Source organism: Vipera ursinii (genome assembly GCF_947247035.1).
Source record: "Vipera ursinii genome assembly, chromosome: Z".
NCBI lineage: Eukaryota > Metazoa > Chordata > Lepidosauria > Squamata > Viperidae > Vipera > Vipera ursinii.
In genome coordinates, this window is record NC_139517.1 from 98,288,291 (window position 1) to 98,306,284 (window position 17,994).

General features: G+C 40.9%; 1 protein-coding gene across 2 annotated transcripts in view; it reads right to left on the reverse strand.

Moving 5' to 3' along the window:
• The window catches only part of GLCCI1 (glucocorticoid induced 1), a 58,220-nt gene extending 40,456 nt beyond the window's left edge, over positions 1 to 17,764 (reverse strand). Inside the window, exons 1-2 of one of the 2 annotated variants that reach the window (XM_083376359.1) lie at positions 16,816 to 17,746; positions 9,134 to 9,285 (exon numbers count right to left, since the gene is read on the reverse strand). In XM_083376359.1, the coding sequence (XP_083232485.1) occupies positions 9,134 to 9,285; positions 16,816 to 17,383 (720 nt within the window). In that variant the 5' untranslated portion in view covers positions 17,384 to 17,746. Of the gene's footprint in view, positions 1 to 9,133; positions 9,286 to 16,815 lie in introns of both variants that reach the window. The other variant, XM_083376360.1, reaches the window with a different exon arrangement.
• Positions 17,765 to 17,994: the final 230 nt, after the last annotated feature.

Sequence of the window (17,994 nt, forward strand, 5' to 3'; positions counted from 1 at the left end):
CACAGTATCAACAGTAGAGACCTTCAAATTTCTAGGTTCTAACATCAAAAACGTCATTAAAAAAGCACAACAAAGAATGTTTTTTCTGTGCAAACTCAGAAAGCACAAATTGCCCAAAGAGCTGCTAATATAGTTGTACAGAGGAATGATTGGGTCTGTCATTCGTACCTCTATAACTATCTGGTTTGGCACAGCAACTAAACAAGATCGATAAAGACTTCAACCAATAGTCAGGACTGCAGAAAAAACAATTGCAACCAGCCTTCCTTCAAGCACCTACCGTATATACTTGAGTATAAGCCGACTCGAGTATAAGCCGAGACCCCCAATTTTACCCCAAAAAACTGGTAAAAGTTATTGACTCGAGTATAAGCCGAGGCTGGGAAATGCAGCAGCTGGAGGCTGGATCCCCCGAAAGACGTCTCTGCTGAGATGAGAGAACGGGGTGGCAAGCCGCCGAGAGAATGGGGCGGTGGAGTGCTCTGCCGAGAGAATGGGGCGGCTTGCTGTTCTCTCGGTGCAGCACGGCAGAGGCTGGATCTCGCGAAAGAAGTCTCCGCTGAGCGAGAGAATGAGGCATCTCAGCGCCCATTTTCTCGGCGAAGACTTCTTTCGGGGGATGCAGCTTCTGCCGCCCCTTTCTCTCAGCTGCCCAGTGGAACAGCTTGCCACCAGAAATCAAGAGTGCTCCATCACTGGAGGTTTTTAAGAAGAGACTGGACATTCACCTGTCTGAGATGGTATCGGTCAGTGGTGGCGAAACTTTTAGAGACCGAGTGCCCAAACCGCAAGCCAAAACCCATTTGTTTATCACAAAGTGCCAAGGCAGCATCGGCATTCTGGTGCCCTCGGGGGAGAGGACAGGGAGGCGCCTCTGAGTGCCGCCTCTGGCACGAAAAAAAAAGGGGGAGCAAAAAATGGGCCACCGTACCGCAAGGCACAAAAATGCCAACCGCCGCACCGCAGGGTGCAGATACAAGGCACCGCACCACGTGAGAACGGGGCTGGGCTAGTGAGTATCACGCAGGCACTAGCCCCGCCCCCTTTGCAGCATGTGCCTGCTCGTGGCCCCGTGCGCGCATGCACGCATGTAAAATGCTTCCCCCTCCCTTTTCTTCCAGTCCACCAACCGACAAGGACCTGCTGCTGGCAGCGGTGGTGGCGCACGTGCCAACAGAGAGGGCTCTGAGTGCCACCTCTGGTAGGCGTGCCATAGGTTCACCACCACTGGTATAGGTCCTCCTGCTTGAGCAAGGGGCTAGACTAGAAGACCTCCAAGGTCCCTTCCAGCTCTATTCTATTCTATTCTATTCTATTCACTTTCTATATTTCTATTCTATTCTATTCTATTCCATTCACTTTCTATAATTCTATTCTATTCTATTCTATTCTATTCTATTCTATTCCATTCACTTTCTATATTTCTATTCTATTCTATTCTATTCTATTCTATTCCATTCACTTTCTATATTTCTATTCTATTCTATTCTATTCTATTCTATTCTATTCTATTCCATTCACTTTCTATATTTCTATTCTATTCTATTCTATTCTATTCTATTCTATTCTATTCTATTCTATTCTATTCTATTCCATTCACTTTCTATATTTCTATTCTATTCTATTCTATTCCATTCACTTTCTATAATTCTATTCTATTCTATTCTATTCTATTCCATTCACTTTCTATATTTCTATTCTATTCTATTCTATTCTATTCTATTCTATTCTATTCTATTCCATTCACTTTCTATATTTCTATTCTATTCTATTCTATTCTATTCTATTCTATTCCATTCACTTTCTATATTTCTATTCTATTCTATTCTATTCTATTCTATTCTATTCTATTCTATTCCATTCACTTTCTATATTTCTATTCTATTCTATTCTATTCTATTCACTTTCTATATTTCTATTCTATTCTATTCTATTCCATTCACTTTCTATATTTCTATTCTATTCTATTCTATTCTATTCTATTCACTTTCTATATTTCTATTCTATTCTATTCTATTCCATTCACTTTCTATATTTCTATTCTATTCTATTCTATTCTATTCACTTTCTATATTTCTATTCTATTCTATTCTATTCCATTCACTTTCTATATTTCTATTCTATTCTATTCTATTCTATTCTATTCTATTCACTTTCTATATTTCTATTCTATTCTATTCTATTCTATTCTATTCCATTCACTTTCTATATTTCTATTCTATTCTATTCTATTCTATTCTATTCCATTCACTTTCTATATTTCTATTCTATTCTATTCTATTCTATTCTATTCCATTCACTTTCTATATTTCTATTCTATTCTATTCTATTCTATTCTATTCTATTATATTCTATTCTATTCTATTCCATTCACTTTCTATATTTCTATTCTATTCTATTCTATTCTATTCTATTCTATTCTATTCTATTCTATTCTATTCTATTCTATTCTATTCTATTCACTTTCTATATTTCTATTCTATTCTATTCTATTCCATTCACTTTCTATATTTCTATTCTATTCTATTCTATTCTATTCTATTCTATTCTATTCTATTCTATTCTGTTCTGTTCTGTTCTGTTCTACGTTCTGTTCCATTCCATTCCATATTTTCTATTCCATTCTGTTCCACTGTCAGAGCCCATCGGAGGCAACCCAGTCAGCCCAAACAGGAGTTACACTAAGGCTATGCAGCCTCTCCTCTCAACCTGAACCCCTCCTTACCTTTCCTTTTATCTGCATCCTATTTTTAACTGCCGGCTCTGCCCTGCCCTATTTTGTCCTTGAGCACTCGTGAGCTCATCAAGAACAGAAGGTAACCGTGGGGTGAAAGGCAGGGCAAGATCTGCAAGATCCCCATTTGCATTTGACTTTGCCATCCCATCTGGTTCGAAATAACACACCACACACACACACACACACACACACACACACACACACACACACACACACACAGAGAGAGAGAGAGAGAGAGAGAGAGAGAGAGGGGATGAGGATGAGGATGAACGAATTTTGCAGCTGCTTCTTTAAAAGCTCTCTTCTCTCAGGGATGCCCGAGATAGTGAATTGCAAGCAGAAATGAATTTCTCCTTCCGTTTCTGATCCGCGCAAACACCCAAGCGTGAACGCCATCACCTGATAGCTTGGGTGCCTGTTCAATTCGTTAGAGAGAGAGAGAGGGGGGGGGGGCTTTCTGTTTGTTTGTTTTACCACGAGTTGACAGTTGGGCAGAAACCAGAGGGGGGAAAAAAGAATTTCGGGCTTCGTGGGAACCGAGGAAGCAAAACAAGATGCAAAGTCTAAAATCTATAGGCTCATAAACCACCCCGGTTTCTTGAAACAAACCGGGATTTCTCTACCCCAACCTTGAAACCATGGATCGAGTGAATCTCTTTACCGAAGAATGTGATGAACGGGAGAAGGTGAGTCTTCGCCGAGAAAATCTCAGCGCCCATTTTCTCGGCGAAGACTTCTTTCGGGGGATGCAGCTTCTGCCGCCCCTTTCTGTCAGCTGCCCAGCTGAGAGAAGGGGGTGACAGAGGTTGGATCCCCCGAAACAAGTCTCCGCTGAGACGAGAGAACAAGGTGTTTCTTTCTTCCCCCCCCCGCTTTTGCCGCTTTTGTGTGTGCGTGTGTGTGTGTGTGTGTGTCCCATCTGCAAAGCTTCCGAGGAAGGAGAAGCAGGATACTGGTTGGGGGGGGAGCGGCAAAAGCGGGGGGGGAGAGAGAAACGGCTCCGCCTTTGGTTCCCCCTCCTAAAGCACAGGGGCGCTAGAGAAAGTTTGGAGTTGGGTAAGGAAGGGCAAAATTCAGGAAGAAAAGCGGGGCGGCGGGCGAACGGGAGACCTGTACAAGGGGGAAGGGGAACTCTCTGCTTTGTGTGTGTGTGTGTGTGTGTGTGTGTGTGTGTGGCCCATCTGCAAAGCTGCCGAGGAAGGAGAAGTGGAGGAGGCAGTGGCGGCGGCCGCAGCACCGGCAGTCTTCCGCTTTTGCCGCTTTTGTGTGTGCGTGTGTGTGTGTGGCCCATCTGCAAAGCTGCCGAGGAAGGAGAAGTGGAGGAGGCAGTGGCGGCGGCGGAGGCGGCCGCAGCACCGGCAGCCTTCCGCTTTTGCCGCTTTTGTGTGTCTTTGTGTGTCTCCTTCCTCGGCAGCTTTGCAGATGGGACACACACACACGCACACACAAAAGCGGCAAAAGCGGAAGGCTGCCGGTGCTGCGGCCGCCTCCGCCGCCACTGCCTCCTCCACTTCTCCTTCCTCGGCAGCTTTGCAGATGGGCCACACACACACACGCACACACAAAAGCGGCAAAAGCGGAAGGCTGCCGGTGCTGCGGCCGCCTCCGCCGCCACTGCCTCCTCCACTTCTCCTTCCTCGGCAGCTTTGCAGATGGGCCACACACACACACACACACACAGAGAGTTCCCCTTCCCCCTTGTACAGGTCTCCCGTTTGCCTGCCGCCCCGCTTTTCTTCCTGAATTTTGCCCTTCCTTACCCAACTCCAAACTTTCTCTAGCGCCCCTGTGCTTTAGGAGGGGGAACCAAAGGCGGAGCCGTTTCTCTTCCCCCCCCCGCTTTTGCCGCTCCCCCACCCAACCAGTATCCCACTTCTCCTTCCTCGGCAGCTTTGCAGATGGGACACACACACACACACACACGCACGCACACACGCACAAAAGCAGAGAGTTCCCCTTCCCCCTTGTACAGGTCTCCCGTTTGCCTGCCGCCCCGCTTTTCTTCCTGAATTTTGCGCTTCCTTACCCAACTCCAAACTTTCTCTAGCGCCCCTGTGCTTTAGGAGGGGGAACCAAAGGCGGAGCCGTTTCTCTTCCCCCCCCCCGCTTTTGCCGCTCCCCCACCCAACCAGTATCCCACTTCTCCTTCCTCGGCAGCTTTGCAGATGGGACACACACACACACACACGCACGCACGCACAAAAGCAGAGAGTTCCCCTTCCCCCTTGTACAGGTCTCCCTTTTGCCTGCCGCCCCGCTTTTCTTCCTGAATTTTGCGCTTCCTTACCCAACTCCAAACTTTCTCTAGCGCCCCTGTGCTTTAGGAGGGGGAACCAAAGGCGGAGCCGTTTCTCTCTCCCCCCCGCTTTTGCCGCTCCCCCCCCAACCAGTATCCCGCTTCTCCTTCCTCGGAAGCTTTGCAGATGGGACACACACACACACACAAGCCCAGCGGCCAGACTGCGCTGCCTCCCCAAGGGCTCCTAATGGCTTGCTGCCCCGCGTGACACCGCTGGCTGACGCTAGCTCGTCTCTCTCTCTCTCTTCTTTCCTCCCTCCCTCGGTCTCCCCCTCCCCCTTTTCCGGCTCAGCCCCACGTCACCAGGAGACCAAAACGGGGACATCATGGCAGAGCAGAGGAGACACAGGAAGCGGATCCAGGTACCGGGCTGGCTTATCTCCTCCCTCTTTTTGCAACCGCTCTGCGGGATGACTTTCCCTTTTCCTTCTGGCTCACCCCCCCTCCCCCACCCGGTCACCCTTCCCTCCCTCCTCCCCCTCCGCCTCCTCCGAGGCCGCCGCCAGTCAGCATCTCTCCTACCGTTTTTGCGGCTTTTCCGTCGCCCCCGCCACCGCTCCCCCTTCCCCGCAGAGCCGGCCGCATCCAGCGCCTTCTTCCTCTGGAGGGAAGCACCGAAGCCTCGGCCGCGCGCAAGTCCTCGGTAAAATTTTTTTGTTGACTGGAGTATAAGCCGAAGTGGAGTTTTTCAGCCCAAAAGGTGGGCTGAAAAATTCGGCTTATACTCAAGTATATACGGTATATATTGCATGAGGCAGAAAGATGGTTGTGAAAATATTTACAGACCCCCTTACATCCTGGACATAAACTGTTTCAACTTCTTCACTTAAGATGACACTATAGAGCATTGCAAGCCAAAAAACTAGATAAGGACGGTTTTTCTCCCATGCTGTCACTCTGCTAAATAACTAATTCCTATAACACTGGTCTTATGTCTAGATCTAGTAGGGCTGTATTACTATTATCCTTCTCATATTTCACTATAATCTATTTCCTTAGCTTCTTATGACTATAACTTTGTTGTTTATATCTTATTATTTATTGCTTGCTTTTATTATTTTATTATTTTATTCTCCTCCTATCTCTTGGGCCGCTTGCAGTCGGTGTTGACAGGAGGGCAGAGATCCACCCCGAGGCCTCTTGTTTGTGGAGTCCCTCAGGGGTCGGTTCTCTCGCCCCTCCTGTTCAACATCTACATTAAGCTGCTGGGTGAGATCATTCGCGGTTTCGGGGTGGGGTACGCTGATGATACCCAACTTTTTCTTTCCACCCCGAACCAACCCAGCGATGCCCTCGCCATGATGTCCCGTTGCCTGGAGGCGGTCCAGGTCTGGATGGGGAGAAACAGGCTTCGTCTCAACCCTGCCAAGACTGAGTGGCTGTGCATATCGGCATCTCAGGTTAACCAGACCATTCCATCTTTAACGGTGGGGGGTGAGGTGTTACCCCCCGTTGATAGGGCTCGCAACTTGGGCGTCCTCCTTGACTCCAGGCTCAATTTTGAAGACCATATAGGAGCCGTGATCAGGGGGGCTTTTGCCCAGGTTCGCCTGGTGCGCCAGTTGCGACCCTACCTGGACCGAGATGCCCTACGCACAGTCACTCATGCGCTCGTGACCTCCTGTTTAGACTACTGCAACGCTCTCTACATGGGGCTGCCCTTGAGGACCACTAGGAGGCTTCAGCTGGTGCAGAATGCAGTCGCACAAGTTGTGATGGGGGTTTCCCAATACTGCCATGTAACACCTCTACTCCGCGAGCTGCATTGGCTTCCGGTTGCCCTCTGGGTGAGATTCAAGGTGCTGGTAATGACCTATAAAGCCCTAAATGGCTTGTGTCCGGGATATCTGAGGGAACACCTGCTGCCAGCATCAAGCTCCTTTCATCCAGTGCGCTCCCACAGGGAGGGTCTTCTCAGGGTGCCGCCGGTAAAAGATTGCCGGCAGGTAACACCCAGGGGGAGGGCCTTCTCAGTGGGTGCGCCTTCCCTCTGGAACCAGCTGCCCATGGAGCTGAGGACTGCCCCCGACCTCCGTTCATTCCGCCGGGACCTGAAGACCTAGCTCTTCGAGTTCTCTGGCCCAGGCTGAGAATTTTAATTTTAATTTTAATTGGGGGCTTTTACTTTTTCAGGGACTGTTGTAATTTTTTAATCGTTTTTAACTTTTGTATTTCTTGTTTTAATTACCCTGTAAACCACCCTGAGTCCTTTGGGAAAGGGCAATATACAAATCTAAATAAATAAGTGAATAAATAAATATTAGTATCCTATTACGATTTATGCTGTTTGCTTATTTAGCATCCTATGACTATCATAGGATGTATTTTATGATTTTGATTATGATTTACACTTGTTGCTTAAATGTACACTGAGAGCTTATTCACCACAAATTCCTTGGGTGTCCAATTACACTTGGCCAATAAAGAATTCTAATCTAAAATTTGTAACTTTTTCTAATATTAATCAAGATAATGCTGTATAAAATATCTGAATAAGAGATGTTAAAGAAGATATACCTGAAGTATAGAACAAAATAACCTTCAACTAGGTTGAAACTGTTTTTATTTTCAATTTTATTTCTGTAATTCCAAACCCCCAATAAAAGGGTAATATCAATGGGTTCTGTATTTACAGTAATTATGCTATGCAACTGAGATGTGGAAAACATTCCAATGTCAAGAAATTTAATTCAAGCATTCCAAAGCTTAAGACATATCATGGATATATTCCGAATTCTGAAATGAAACTGGAACAAAGCATACATCTGGTAATTAAAAACAGTGTTAAGTCAACTTAAATCAACTGGTTTAAGAACTGTTTACTGTTTCTTTGGTTTCAACTGAATTTTTCTTTCATATATTTCCCATCCTAGCTAATAAGGCAGCAAAGACTCATACTCCTACTTCTTTTGGTTTAGATTAGATATTGGGCTGAATTCTTGAGAAGATAGTAGATGGGGACAGGAACACAGCCCTAACTGCTCAAAGACATCTGATTGCCAAGTAACTTTAAAAAAAATATTTGGAGATTACTTATCAATGTGCTGCTGTATCTTCAACTGCATTTTACTTTGCAGAGGGGTAATGAAGGGGTAGAGTCAATTTGTTGTAGTTTTTAAGTCATCAGTCTAGAAACAGGGACTAAGAGTTCCAGGCCTAACTTTAGGCACAAAGCCAACTACGGTAAGCGACCTTGCACACAACCCTGGGAAGAAGACAATGGCAAATGCTGAAGACAATGCTGAAACCTGAAGATTCTGTAGTGGCTGCATGACAAAGCAGAAGTCAATGTACTCTAAAACATTTTGTTTACTTCAGTCCATACCATTTCTGAGGCTATTTGGCAGTTTTTGCAAACAAAGCCACTGAGCTGGAAGTAGTCTAAAAGTTGCTGAAATGGTCTGGCCCCAAAGCAGATCTGCTTCATCCAGAATACCACCTTTGGATCATCTCAAATACTCCTGAAACAGTATGGTCTATAGAAGAATGCTACAGAATGTTCTATTTTAAGACTGAAAAAAATGCTGATTCCTAGTGGATAGTTTAATATTCCTTTGACAGAATAAGGTTTCAAAATAAGACAGCAAAATATAATGACTTAAACCACCAGCCTTTTCTTGAATCATTTTATTTTACAAAAATCCTTTTTGGGTCACAGGAAATCCCTGCATGCAAACCATAAATACAAAAATTTCAAACTATAGTTCTCTTCTAACCCACATAATCCATGTTTTACAATGCTTATGACAACAGCAAAGTAAAATATGTGCAGCCAAGTTTTTAAAATTCCTACTGCTGCAAGTGGTAATATCACACAGCAAATGTTCAAACACAATGTTTTACTTTGTAGTTTCTTTTTAATCATAATCTCTCACAAAAGCCTCTAACAGAACCCTGGCTACCATGTTTTCTGAATTCAAAAACACCCTCTTCTCAATACAACAATAAGATAAATAATAGTATGCACTTTTAAAATCTACTTTTATTACCTTCCATACCATTTTTTTAAAAAACATATATTAACTGACTTTGATATCAGTTATATCATTAGAATTTAGACAGCAATTAAGCAGCAGTGGCAGGCTTTTCAAATTTACCTGAGTAGATTTGTCCTTCATGCATGAAGGATAATGGATATGAGGATCTCGTGGCCACTGTCCTGTGAGGTAAGGTCCTGTTATTGTATCCAATGAAGAGGTCCGTCTTATAGTATTAGATGTTCTAATTTGCTGGACTTTTGACTTGTCCACTGAAATAAAAAACGTTACATGCATGATTATAAGTATAGAGTTATAAAATAGTTTTCAATCCTGTGTTCAATGTTACAATTTTATACAAAAGATCAATGAATTAGCAACAATCTCTTTCATTTACAATTTCATTCTAAATCTCTTTCTCAATAAAGGATTTCCCGCAATTAGAAGTACTATTATGATTGAAGAAATATGCATGCTATGTTTTGTTTCACTGTCTCACTGCATGACCCACTTTTTCTTGAGCTTCAGTTCATGGACATACACCCCAACATTTTCCTGTTGAATTTGCTGGTACAATTCAGAATTCACAGTGCCATCAAAGATAGCAAGCCGCCTTATTTCAGAAGAAGCAAAGCAGCTGCAAATTAAAATAATGCCAGCTCCATTCTTATGCTGAAATGCATGTTTGCCTTTCACCAAACATAACTCATTTCATGCAAGTAAAAGTTCTATTTCGGTCTCATCTATGCACAGAACATTCTTACAAACAGCCTTCTGCCTTAACCACATGGTCTTTTGCAAACTGTACTTGGATAGCAATATTATTTTTGTAGAATAGTGGCTTTTTCCTTATAACCTGCCATGAACATCTCTGTTGTTCAGTGTTCTCCTGATGGTAGTCTCATAAACCCTGACATTTGCCAATGCAAAAGAGGCCTTTAATTCTTCAGAAGTTATTGTGAGCTTCTTTGTGCCCTCCTAGAATATTACACAACTTGCCATTGATGTGATCTTCATTGGTCAGTCACTCCCAGGAAGAGTAAAAAGCTGTTGCACTGCCTCCATCTGTACATGATTTGCCTGACAGTGAACTGGTGGAGTCCAAATCCTTTCAAATAGTTCTGTAACTTTTTCTAGTCTGGTTAGTATCAACAATTGTTTTACTTGTTTGCAGAAATTTCTGTTAGAACTATGACATGTTTTCACATACCTGTGTTGTGAAAATCAGACTTGAATAGCAAATTCCTAATATTCTGACCTCCTAACACAATTAACATTATACTGATTACAATTATTCTAATTTTCCCTCTGAATGAATCCTAGAGGTTTATATACTTTTAATCTTAGAGATTCAAAAACTTTTAAGCACCACTTGAAAATATATTAAAATATTTTGAAAAACACTTTTGTTTCTAAAATTATGACAGTTGTGATAGCTATGTATTTAGACAAATGCTAAATTTATTAAGAAAATAAAGCCTAATGTTAGGGATATGGAATTTTGTCAGTTTCTTTCAGCACACTTACAATTTCATCTTTGTATTAATGCAATATTAAAAACTACCTAATGACACATGTAACATATTCTATAAAATCCACATTTGCAAATTTTTCCATCTCCATTCTCTAAGTCAGGGATGCCCATTCCCCAGGCTACGGACCAGCACTGGTCTCTGGCCCACCATGTATTGGGGCTGTGCAAACAAGCAAAGCCCAATCAGTGTACGCACTGTATCCAGACAGCATGTGAAACCATACCCCCCTGGTCGCAGATAAAACTGCCTTCCACAGAACCAGTCCCTGACACCCAAAAGATTAGGAGCCACTGTTCTAAGTCATTCTGGCAGAATGGATCAAAAAGTACCATATATTAAGACATTCTCATTTATTCATTATGAAAGCTACTTATGGATTGGGGAAAACATGCCATGGAAATGCCATCTTTAGTAATAGACTCCTACACGTTCTCAGTATATATGGCCAAGACACAAAATATTAATTTAATCAAGGACTCTATTACAATTAGCTAACTAATTGTGTTATAATTACGCTTTACTTTTAGTTGACAGAAGATATATTTTAGGACCAGAAACATATATACAATCAACTACTTGGTGGGCAGAAAAATGATCATATGATCAAAAATAATTACATTATTTCAGTAATATAACTAAAACCCGGGGAGGAGGAGAAGAAAAGTGAAAAGTCAGAATAGAGGATATATCTAGGCCCTTAATAAGAATCAGACAACTATAATACTATAATATATAGCATTGTAATGCACTGTAACAATAAGATAACTTTAATAAGATAACTTTTTCACCTTTTTTTGACAGTGCCCTCCAATCTTAAAATTCCTCTGTCTTCTTCATCAACTAAAATTGTGTGGAGATTTTATAAAAAAAAATCTAATGAAACAAAAACTATAATATCACTAGTAACCTCCCTTCCCCACCTCCCAAGAAAAAATTAGCAAATTCTTATGCACTACAGCTGAATCCCAGTGGTATATTACAAATAATACTAAAATAATAGTAATTAGCAATATTACTTAGACTTATATACTGCTTCACAGTGCTTTCCAGTCCTCCCTAAACTGTTTATAGAGTCAGCATATTACCTCCAAGAATCTGGATTCGCATTTTACTGACCTTGGAATGATGGAAGGCTGAGACAACCTTGAACCAGTAAGAATTGAACTGCTGAACTCCTGGCAGTCAACAAAATTAGCCTGCAATACTGCATTCTAACCACTACACCACCACAATACTATGTGGGATCAGAAAAGAAAAAAACTGCCTTAATAGTTCTTGTTCAAAATAGAAAAGCAAAACAAAAATGTTATAATTATCTAAACTATTCACCAACTCTAATGCCTAAACTGAAATGCAAGGCATGTTTTTTCCCGTCTCAGGCTATGGGAAATTTAGGGACCTGGGTGAATTAAAACCAGAAATATGCACATTAATATTGTGCATATTCCAAGTGTTATTATGCCTTTCAAGATATTTTTAACTTAGATGAAATCTAATCTCTTTCTTCACAATCTAAAGATTTGTGGAATGATGACTGGGAAAAGGACCATAAAAACTTCCAATATTTTGAGGAAGGATAAAAAATATATTTTTAGGTTTTAGGCATTGGAAAGATTCTATTTTCCTTTCCCTTGTGAAAGGCAATAAGCATATTCAATCCTGATCAGACTTCAAAAAAAAAAAACCACACCAAAACCCTGCCAACAATTCTTTTTATAGCTACCACCCTTCCTGCTAAGCATGTAAAAATCATGTTTGTTTCAAGTTCAGGATTCAGACAGAAAAAAAGTCACAAATGTAATTCCTAAACTCTTGTATTTTAATGAGGGAAAAAGTGTTTCATTTACTTAAATATCATCCATAATGAAACTATCACCATTATTTATCTATCTATTTATTTATTTTAGTCCATATGACAATTAAGGTTAAACTAAATCAGGGTTAATACTCTAGTTGTTTGGGTTTCTACCGTCTACATTTCTGCAGCAACTGAGCTACAATATTTTAATTTTACAATTTGCGGAAACCCAGCCAGAATGCTTTTTGCATGTGTAATTTATCTCTGTAGTCAGCATGTCAGCCACTGAAAACAAGTACTATGTCTATTTGCAAATAGGCTAATTAATATGGCAAAATACATCTAACTAATAATTCATACTTCTGTAAGCAACCATTCTATCACACTTACCACTGATCTGTTTGGATCTTAAATCTGTTCTCTAAAATATGAGCCTCAGAATCATTTAGATTCACACAACTGTGTTAAGAATGCAAAATTATTTATTAGTTGGCAATTATCTGTATCCCTTAGGTGTTAACAATGTATACATACAGAATTACATGTTACTAACACAGCAGTATATATAAGAATACAATAATAGTTTCATTCAAATCACCAACATAAAGATTATTATTAGTATTTCTGCATAGGTTTTCAATATTAGGCTCACTACATGCTAAAAAACATGAATCAAAGAACTTTAATAACACTGAGACTTGGACAGGTTCACTGAATTAAGATAATCCATTCACAAAATTTGAATGCAGGTATTTAGGATTTAATATCCCAGCTTTAAAACTGATTGAAACGTCCATTTCACTGACACAGATTGTTTCTTTAAAGTAGAAAAAAATTCAGAAAGCACTGTCATAAAAATATGATTGGAGTAATAACAGTATTTAGGGGGGATTAGAAACTGAAATCCTCGCTGGGATTATCAAACTAATATTAGAGTTCTTTGGATTTTGGCCAGTGTAGTTCAGGTTCAGGGATATAATTAATTTTATTACATTTTAGATCTTTGTAGTAAACAGAAATTCTCCCTATCCAAGCAACCAATGACAAAGTAAAGTCAGAATTCATAGTCGCATAAACATAAATTTAGAAACTATCTGATGTCTTCTTGCATTGTGGCATTTCAAGGCATTGGGCCACCAAACATATCAGAGAGAGTTCATTATGCCATATAACATGAAATCAAATATGAAACTAATTACAAATTTCAGTTTTCACTATAAGCTCATTATTTATGACTCAGGCTAATTTCCTTTCACTTAAAATATTAGATTGGTCAAAAGTTTGGGCTGGTGAAAAAAGCTTATGGGATGTGTTCTAGGGCTTAATGCAATCAATACAACCAGAGTGTCAAAATTGCTCTTAAAATGTTGGTAACAGTTCATTGGAAGCATGTTAAAAAATTAATCATTATAAATGACAAGTTACATATATTTAAACTATATTGAATTGTACATTTTAATCATCATCTCCTCTTGCCATTATAAATATTTGAAAAAGTATTTTATTTGACATATGATAAGAACATGACAAAGGCTGTAACATACTTATAAGACATTAATTCTACTTAAAAGAAACTATTTTACAAGTAGCTTGCATTTCTCACAATTTAAAGGCCATGACCTTTTATAGTATGTAGATAAATAATATATTAATGGAATGGCAGCCAATCCATGCTAGTCAGTTGTGTTTATTCTTTGCAACTATTTACAAATCGGTTAACTCCTGCATATTTTTCATCTGTAATACCACCAAAGCATTTTATAAAATATATGCTGTATTGCATGTTTGAAAAGAAATAGAGCAAGATATAGCTTAGTGTCATAAAAAAAATCACAAACAGTAAGATACCAGATAGTATGTAGTGCTTCAAATACACAATCACAAAATATAAAATGCAGTGATGTATAATTAAGCAGATGAAGCCAATAAACAGGGAAGTTACAATAATATTTTGCAAAATGTACTTATAAATTTAATATGTAATTATTCTCTGGCTTGTAAGTTTTTAAACTCAGAATTAGTACTAATTTTGAAGCAAGAATTTGAGAGCATCCTAGAGATGAAAAATGAGGGTGGAAGAAAGAAAGCTGTTTTCATTCATGCAGGAATGATGTCAGCGTCTGCAGTGGCAGCTGCCTGACCTGTACAAGGTTTGCAGCTTTTAGAATATCTGGCAATTTGTTGTTTACATGTTCTTATGAAAAAATTCACTGCAATAGCTGCATTGTAAAAAGATAGAAGAATCATACAACACAAAAGCAAAAGAATTTAAGTTACATATTTTTCCTAAAAAACTCACTTGCACTTTTATATATATTAAACACCGAAGATTACATCTCCATTTCTGGCAGTAAGATTCTCAGATGTTTAGTAGTTGAAGCATTATCTCCCAACACAGCTAAGAGCCAAAAGTCTTAAAAGTCTTTGCAAATGCAGATTGCTATTTCAATTATGCTACACAGGCCAAAAAGGTAACAGCTGAGGAAAGAACAAATCAAAAATGGCATAGGTTTTATGTTCAAAGCCAACTGCATATCCCAAAAGCAATTTTGCAGACTTAAAAAAATGTATTTTACTTTGTAGTTAACAGAATATAGCTATTGAGTTGTGTAAAGAAAAAAACACATGCTTATCAAATTACAGGAATGGATGAGTAAAACTGGTTAGTTTATGCACTTATCAACCAGTCAAAGCAAACTGGCTGAATCATTACTACTTGCATTCAGGTAAGTGTGTCTGTCAGCTATTTCATATTATCGTACGCTCACATTTACCCTCAAACTGTTGACTGCTACAAACGCCAAAGGCAGAGTTAAAACATGGTCACTAATTTCTAGCTTAAAGGACTGATTGAATATAAGTTAATTTACTCCTTTAAAAATATTTTAGGGAACGATTTAAGTCATATATATGTTTATTTTACCCTTAATAAATATTCTATGAAAAGAGCTTTCACAGCATAATACTTTTTTAAAGTAAATAAATGTTCTTACTACTTTGTCTGTCTGAATTTGTCTTGTGCCCCAGTTTAATTTTTTAAACGTGATAATATAAAGTTATCAAGTCAGATAAAAATTAATTCCATAATTACCAAATACTTTTTCTAAATGGAAATTCAAACGCAAAGAACTACAATATACATTTTGATATATTTTTTTCAAATCAGAGGAACTAATAACTTGTGAAATTTGTCTACCTTAAGAATTAATGGGAAGGATTTAAGCCAAGAATCAACTTGCTGCTTATAATATTACCAAGAGGCTTATTTGTTATTAAAATTAAACACATTATTACAGATGCAAAACTATTGAAGATGAAGTACCGTATATAATTATAATAAGTAGTGTATTAATTTGATTCATCAAAATATGGAAAAGGAAAAGGGACAGTTGGACAATTAAAATAATCAGTCACATTAGAAGACTTAAATAATTCATTGGTTTCTGTAACACTTAGAATGTGTTTTGATTTATATCTGCAATACATTGAGGAACTTAAGTTTACAAATTTACATGACATATTTAAAATGAATAAACAAGGAAAACAGATTATAGACTTCACTAACGTTTAGGTTTAATCTGCAAAGGGATTGGCATTTATACTTTTATAAGACTTTTTGTACAAACTGCAGGCATTCACATAACCTACAGGTTTTAGAAATGATGTAAACAATTGTCCTGCCATCTGATAGTATAAAGAATTTGCACTTCTAATTAGCAGTATTTTGTTTTAATCTAGTTTTCATATTTCTTATTTCTGTAAGTAGAAGCATATATGGATTTCTAAAGCAGTTAGGAATGTACATTATATAGAAAATACAGTTAGTATTAGCACTTGGCTTCCCTTTAAGCCCCTTAAAATCAAGTTGCTTCTTAAAGAAAAGCACTTTAGTCAATGAAACAGATGAGAATCTGCATAAAAAGCATGAATTCAGCTTTAAAGCTCTCAATCATAAAAAACTTGATAAAAAAAGTTAAAAGAGCAAAACACTAAGAATTTTCAGCACTCACATCAATGTATAATGCATTTCAAATTGTGTTATTCCAAATTCAGCCCCAAGATTCTACACTTCCAAGCCCTCCTTTTACCCATCTATCTGGATTGGAAAAAAACAATGCTTTTGTTACCTTTTAGTTGTCCGATTCTAGAGATATAAAGTGTTATAGGACCCAGTAATTAACGTATAAGTAAAGGAGCAAACCTTTTTCGATTTCAGCTGAGGAAAAGCTTTTGTTTAGAAATCTGCTATTTCTCTTTTGAGCTGCCCAATTGAAGCTTCACTGACACAGCAGAACTTACAAAGAAATCACTTAGCAACGTTAGAGGGCGGACGTTTGTTAAGTATGGTAAATTTAAGCCTAATATTTTCCTTAAACTAATCGTGTTAGGTCTTTGGGAGGGAGACAATACGACAAGGGAGACTTTTATGGTAGTGGGTGGGTTACAGCTCTATCCCGTCTCTGCTTTACCTCTATATATGGGCGAACTGGGGCTCCTTCTCTCAGGTGAGCTGCTCCTCCGCCTGCCGCCGCCGTTGTTGCTGGTGGTGGTGGTAGCGGTGCCGCTGCTGTCAGGCGAGCGCTTCTGCCTTACCTTCACCCTGCTCGGTTCTACCGCCCCGCCTGCTCCCGGCGGGGCAACGACGACGACGGTAGCAGGAGCAGCCGCCAGAGCCAACGGCGAAGTAGAGTTTGGTGGAGGCGGACTGCCGCCGTTCCCGCCTCCTCCCCCTGCGCCGCGCGGCCCTCCAGGGCCGGTATTGCTCCCCACGGAGGCTGAGGAGGTCGGCAAGCGAGTGGGGCTGTGCTGATTGCCCCTCAGGAGCTGAAAAGGGACGGTGGCGCGGATCGGCTGGAGCAGCCGGCTAGTCCCAGCGCCGCCACTGGGGGCGCCTCCAACGCCGTTTCCTCCGCCACCAGACCCATTACTAGCAACCGAAACCCCGGCGTTACCGCTGGTTGGGGACCCGGCGGCGCCACGGCGCATCCTCTGCGGGGGCTGGTGGTGAGGAGGGGTCTGCGAGGAGGAGCTGGACATGGCGGCGCTCCGAAGGCGAAATAAACAAGGAAGGCTTTTCTCTTGACTCTCTCACGCGCAAACACGCCCTCTGGAAGAGGGGACAGGACGAGGCCGAGAGAAGCAGACTCCAGAGTGTTCAGCGGCGCTTTTATCGCCGGGATGTGGCCATGACTGCCCGCCTCGGCAGCTTAATCCCTCGCGGCTTACATCGTCCATGGACGAGGCGGCGACTACTACAGATGAGGAGGAGGAGGAGCGGCAGCAGCGAAGTGGGCGGGGAGCATAAGACTCGGGCTCCTGCCTGACTAGGAACTCCAGATCACCTCCGCACCTGCAACGCACCACCTAGCCCCCAACTCCACCGTCCTCTTCCTAAATACCCACCGCAGGGTCCACTACCCTGCCTGTGGCGGGCAAGGGGCGCCCAGCCATACGCCCATTGGGCACCCGGCCGCTGTTCATTTGTGTCTGATTGGTCAGAATCTCCGAAAGGCAGCATATCTAACCAACCATTGCTTTCCACTTTACCTGTAGGTGGAGAAGAAAGGGAGAGGGTGGTGGCTGAAAGCCGCTTTGTGTAGGGACGTGTAGGAGGTAGGGCAGTTTTAGTAAAGTTAATATTATAGGGA